We start from the raw sequence: 6,212 nt of genomic DNA, 5'->3' as shown, positions 1-6,212 counted from the left end.
CGACATGGGTGCGGGCGCGTCCATTGCGATTCGAGTGTACTGACGCGCAGGTGCCTGGTGCGCGCACACGGCAGTGGTGGTGTGTTGGGGGCTCAGTACAGGCGCGAGAGTGGCCCAACTCTTTGAAAGATGTATGGTGTCTACATCCGTGCTAAGGACGCGTGCGCGCACAGCGTGCACTGGCGTCCTGCCCCCTTTTTTTTTTGAAATGTGCACATATGATTGATAACTACAGCAGAAACCTAGCTAAAACTTCATCAAATACCTAGCAATGAGTTGTTTTCCATTATTCAAATAGTACATAGTGCAAATCATGTAGAAATCAAATCAAACTATTCAAGTCAAGTGTTGAGCAAGCATCAATCAAAGAAGAGTTCAATGGCTATATACAAATGGTAGATCTTACCATGGTGCGGTGTCTCCCACCTAGCACTTTTGTTTACCGTCCTTAAGTTGGACTTCCACTAGCTCAATGTTCTTGTTTAAGAAGTGCATCCTTCAAAAGGAATACTTCAAATTCCTTGGAGTTATTTCTTTGCTCACCATAGTACAATTTGAGACGGTGACCATTTACCTTGAAAATATCCGGACTTGATGGGTGGCGCAAGTGGTAGACCCCGTAAGGTTCTACCTTCTCTACTTGGTAAGGTCCATCCCATCTTGATCTAAGCTTTCTGGGTAGCAATCTCAACCTTGAATTGTAAAGGAGGACTAGGTCACCGGGTCCAAATTCCCTTCTCCTAATGTTCTTGTCATGGATGGCTTTCATTTTTTCCTTGTAGAGCCTAGAATTGTCATAGGCCTCTAATCTCAAGCATTCTAATTCTGCCAATTGAAGCTTTCTCTCAACTCCGGCTCCACCCAAATTTAGATTGCATTTCTTTATGGCCCAATAAGCTTTGTGTTCGATTTCTACCGGCAAATGGCATGCCTTACCATATACTAGCCTAAAAGGGCTCATGCCAATCGGTGTTTTGTAAGCCGTTCGATATGCCCAAAGTGCATCGGAGAGCTTGGCGCTCCAATCCTTCCTACTCGGCTTCACAAGTTGTTTAATTTCCCAGTTAGAAACCTCAGCTTGGCCATTTGTTTGGGGGTGGTAGGCTGTGGCAATTTTGTGTGTGATGCCATACTTTCTCATGAGGCCGTCCATTTTCTTGTTGGAAAAATGGGATCCTCGGTCACTTATGATCGCTCTTGGGGAGCCAAAGCGACAAATGATATTGTTTCTCACAAAAGAAAGAACAACATGAGCATCATCCGTCCGGGTGGGGATTGCCTCCACCCACTTTGATACATAATCGACGGCCAACAAAATGTAGAGAAAGCCATTGAAATTTGGAAATGGTCCCATGAAGTCGATTCCCCATACATCAAAGATCTCACAAAAAAGCATATTTTGTTGGGGAATTTCGTCCTTCTTAGAAATATTTCCAAACCGAATGCATTGGGGACAAGATTTGCAATAGAGGGAAGAGTCTTTGAGAAGGGTTGGCCACCAAAATCCGCAATCAAGGACCTTTCTTGCCGTTCTTTGAGGGCCGTAATGGCCACCTCCTTCGGAAGAATGGCAAGCATCCAAGATTGCTTGGAATTCGATTTGAGGTATGCACCATCGCATTACTTGGTCCGCTCCACATCTCCACAAATAGGGATCGTCCCAAACATAGTATTTGGATTCGCTTTTCAGCTTATCTTTTTGATGTTTGTTGAGGTTGGGAGGGAAGGTGCGTAAAACCAAGTAGTTTGCTATTGGAGCATACCAAGGAACTACTTCCGAGATTGAGTGCAATCCATCTAGAGGAAAAGAATCATTGATAGGAGTGGTGTTGCCTTTTGTATGTTCGAGGCGACTTAAATGGTCCGCCACTAAGTTTTGGGAACCACTCCTATCCTTGATCTCCAAATCAAATTCTTGTAACAATAGCACCCATCGAATTAATCTCGGTTTTGATTCCTTTTTGGCCAACAAATACTTCAATGCCGCGTGATCCGAGTACACTACTACCTTGGAACCAAGAAGATAGGCTCAGAACTTGTCCAAAGCAAAAACAATAGCTAAGAGTTCCTTTTCGGTAGTAGTGTAGTTGGATTGGGCTCCATCTAGTGTTTTGGAAGCATAAGCTATGACGTAGGGAGTCTTACCCTCGCATTGTGCTAACGCGGCTCCTATCGCGTAGTTCGAGGCATCGCACATGATTTCAAATGGTTAAGTCCAATCCGGTCCTCGCACAATAGGAGCTTGTGTTAGTGCCACTTTAAGCTTGTCATATGCTTCCATGCATTCTTTGCTTAGCTCAAATTCAGTGTCCTTTTGTAGTAGTCGAGAGAGAGGTAAGGCCACCTTGCTAAAGTCTTTGATGAATCTCCGGTAGAATCCTGCATGTCCAAGAAAAGAGCGGACTTCCCTCTCGGAGGAGGGGTAAGGCAAACTAGATATGACATTTATTTTTGCCGGATCTACGGAGATACCTTCTTTTGAAACAATGTGTCCCAAAACAATGCCTTGTCTAACCATGAAATGACATTTTTCAAAATTTAGGACAAGGTTTGTTTTGGTGCATCTCTCTAAGACTTTTTCAAGGTTGCCTAAGCAATGATCAAATGAATCACCATACACACTAAAATCGTCCATGAAAACTTCCATACGTTGCTCTAGGAAATCCGCAAATAAGCTCATCATGCATCTTTGAAACGTTGCCGGTACGTTGCATAGGCCAAATGGCATACGCTTGTAAGCATACGTTCCAAAGGGGCAAGTAAATGTGGTTTTTTCTTGGTCCTCTAGAGCAATGTGTATTTGGAAGTATCCGGAGTAACCATCAAAAAAGCAATAATAAGATTTACCGGCTAGTCGATCAAGCATTTGATCGATGAATGGTAGTGGGAAGTGATCTTTTCTTGTGGCCGCATTCAATCTCCGGTAATCTATGCATACCCCCAAGAATTTTGCACCCTTGTTGCTATGAGTTCGCCGCTTTCATTTTTGATCATAGTCACCCCGGATTTCTTTGGCACCACTTGGACCGGGCTCACTTACTCGCTATCCTAGATGGGATAGATGATGTTCGCTTCAAGTAGCCGGGTGACCTCCTTCTTCACAACCTCAAGAATGGTTGGATTAAGTCTCCTTTGAGGTTGTCGGACCGGTCTTGCTCCTTCTTCAAGAAATATGCGGTGCACGCATACTTGGGGGTTTATTCCCACTAGATCCGCCAAACTCCACCCAATGGCCCTTCTATTTTTCCTCAAGACATCTAGCAACTTTTCTTCTTGTTGAGGGGTTAGCTCTTTTGCAATTATCACGGGGAGCTTGTGGGCTTCATCAAGATATGAGTACTTTAGGTGGGGTGGTAGTGGCTTCACCCATCTTTTTGTCATGATTTGAAGTTTGAGTTTCTGGATGGTTTGTATGGTGTATGGTGTTTACTTTGCTTGGATCTTCATTTGCTTCTTCAATCATGTACTTCTCATCCAACTTTGCAAGGTGCACTTCGGCAACAATGTTGTTGATTGGGTCACACCGGAATAGAGAGTGATTCTCCGGTGGGTGCTTCATTGCTTCTTCTAGGCTAAAACTCACGACTCTCCCATCTATCTCAAATGAGTAGGTTCCCGAGTAGGCATCTAGCTTGAATCTAGAAGTCCTCAAAAATGGTCTTCTAAGTAGGATGGATGAGGCTCTCTCGGATTCACTTGATGGTATCTCAAGGACATAGAAGTCAATCGGAAATACCAACCCTTTGATATTAACCAATACATCTTCCGCAACACCCGTCACGGTTATTATGCTTTTGTCCGCTAGAACAAATCTTGCCGTCGACCTTTTTAGTGGTGGTAGCTTCAATACCCGGTAGACGGAGAGAGGCATAATGCTAACACATGCACCAAGGTCACACATACAATCTAGGAATTGAACTCCATTGACGGTGCAAGTGACCATGCAAGGACCCGGATCATCACACTTCTCGGGCAATGCTCCCATCAAAGCGGAAATAGAACTTTCCAATGGGATAGTCTCCAATTCAAGAATTCTATCCTTGTTCATGCATAGATCTTTGAGGAATTTTGCATATTTAGGTACTTGATGGATAGCATCAAAGAGGGGGATGGTTACCTCAACTTTCTTGAACATTTCTATCATTTTGGGATCAAGTTCTATGCGCTTCCTAGCTTTTTTTGCAAGTGTCGGAAAGGGGAGCGGTTGAGCAATTTCTTCTTCCAAGGTTCCGATGGTATTCATAATATTCAACCCGATTTCTTCCTCCTTTTTTGCCTTTGAGTGGCCGAGCTGGTGGTATTTTTTTCGTGTTGGAAACCTCTCTGTATACATCCACAAGAGATACCCGGAGGGGGTATAATTGTGGTATTTTTTATTTTCTCTCCATGTCGATCTTCCTTCTTTCTAGAATCTTTGTCTCTATCCCGGGAGGCGAATCCGGCTTTCAAGGTCTCTCCTAATCGAGAGTTTTCTTCCATGTTAATGTACTTTTCTGCTCGTTCCTGCACCTCGTTCAGAGATGTGGGGTATTTCTTCGATATGGATTGACTAATAGGCCCTTCTCACAAGCCATTAATGAGACCCATAATGGCGGCCTCTGTTGGTAGGTTCTGTATGTCTAGGCATGTCTTGTTGAATCTTTCCATGTAGTTACGAAGGGTTTCCCGTTCTCCTTGTCTGATTCCCAATAGGTTCAGAGCATGTTTAGCCTTATCTTTTTGGATGGAGAATCTGGCCAGGAATTTCTTGCCCATGTCGTCGAAACTTGAGATGGACCTAGGAGGGAGGTTGTCAAACCATCTAATTGCCGTCTTTGTCAAAGTAGTCGGAAAGGCTTTGCAACGAACTGCATCTGAGGCATCGGTGAGGTACATTCTGCTTCTGAAATTACTGAGATGATGGTCGGGATCTGTAGTGCCGTCGTATAAGGTCATATCTGGGAGTTTAGAATCTTTTGGGATTTTAGTCTACATGATCTCCTTGGTGAATGGGTCTTGCTCCTTGCGGGAGCTATCTTCGGGAGGGGATTGGCTGGCTTTGGTTTTGATATCGGCTTCAAGTTTTAGAAGTTTGTTCTCCAATTCCCGGCATCGCCCAATTTCCCTTTGTAGGTCTTTCTCGGCCTCTCGTTGACATAGGGCTTCTTCTTCAAGTTGTTTTAACCGGTCCTGAAGTGTATCCATGGCTCCCTCGTTTAAGGGGTTCTTCTTGTTGTTAAGTTGGGAAGTATCTTTTGGTGTGGCGTCCGTGTTTTTGTGCGACGTTTTATCCTCTAGATCTGATGTGTGGTCATTGTCATGGTCGTCCGCCATGGTGACGGGATGACTTCTAGGTTCCCGGGCAATGGCGCCAATGTTCCGGGGGTTACCTGAAACAGTAGGTCGATCTTGGACGAGATCTTCTTTACTGATCAGAGCTGTTGTGTCTGACTATTTGTTGGACTTGGTGGTGGTGCTGATTCTTCGTCCCTGAAGGGTGGAGGGTACCTGCAAGGGACTCCGACGCTTAAGTTAGCAAGGGTATTAAGCAGGTATTGAGTAGAATCAGAGTATGAGTTATACCTGGGTGCTCTAGTGTATTTATAATGGTGTAAAGAGACCTTCCTTAGATAAGATAAGTTAGTTATCTTATCTTATCTTTATCTTTGAGTGAGGTAATCTTATATTTAAGGGAACCGCCTTCATCTCTATAGGCTTGGGCTACCCTTAAATTCGGGTCGTGTTCCTCGGTTTGGGCCCTTTATTGGGCTTTCCTGGTAGTTTGGCCGAGCTCTTTGAAAAGAGGTCGGATTGTCCTGACCTGAAGAGGTCGATCGCTTTGTCGGTAGAGCATCCCGGGTCGGACAGCTCGACCCAGGGTATGAACAATTATATTGTTGCAAAAATTTAAAATATTTTGTAACAAAATATCTATTTGTCTCAAAAGCTCTAAATATTTTATAACAAAAAATTAATGTCACAAAATACAATATTTTTGTAACAAGTTATTTATTTGTCACAAAATTCAAAGACTTTTTGTAACTAATTAAAAATTTTGTTTCAATATATTAAATGTAAGACTTCATATTTTTGAAAATTAACATAATGAGTTATTTATGATTTATTATGTTTATTTAAAATTTTATATTCAAAAATTTATTTTATTAAAAATATTTAAGTCAAATTAATGATGCTTTGAGTTTAAAAATATTTTAAAAATTAAATAATAAATC

At 42.8% G+C, this 6,212-nt stretch overlaps 1 protein-coding gene across 1 annotated transcript; it reads right to left on the bottom strand.

Moving 5' to 3' along the window:
* Window positions 1-3,325: 3,325 nt before the first annotated feature.
* Window positions 3,326-4,048, bottom strand: LOC107486332 (uncharacterized). The gene has a single exon (XM_016106879.1). It carries the CDS (start codon window positions 4,046-4,048, stop codon window positions 3,326-3,328), a length of 723 nt encoding a protein of 240 aa, XP_015962365.1.
* Window positions 4,049-6,212: the final 2,164 nt, after the last annotated feature.

Source organism: Arachis duranensis, chromosome 1 (assembly GCF_000817695.3).
Source record: "Arachis duranensis cultivar V14167 chromosome 1, aradu.V14167.gnm2.J7QH, whole genome shotgun sequence".
NCBI lineage: Eukaryota > Viridiplantae > Streptophyta > Magnoliopsida > Fabales > Fabaceae > Arachis > Arachis duranensis.
The sequence above is the reverse complement of the archived record's forward strand: the minus strand, read 5'-3'. Positions and strand labels throughout refer to the sequence as shown.

What these genes read in the sequence shown, in the direction of transcription:
- LOC107486332 (XM_016106879.1), bottom strand. Translation starts at nt 4,048, where the DNA reads ATGAACAAGGATAGAATTCTTGAATTGGAGACTATCCCATTGGAAAGT.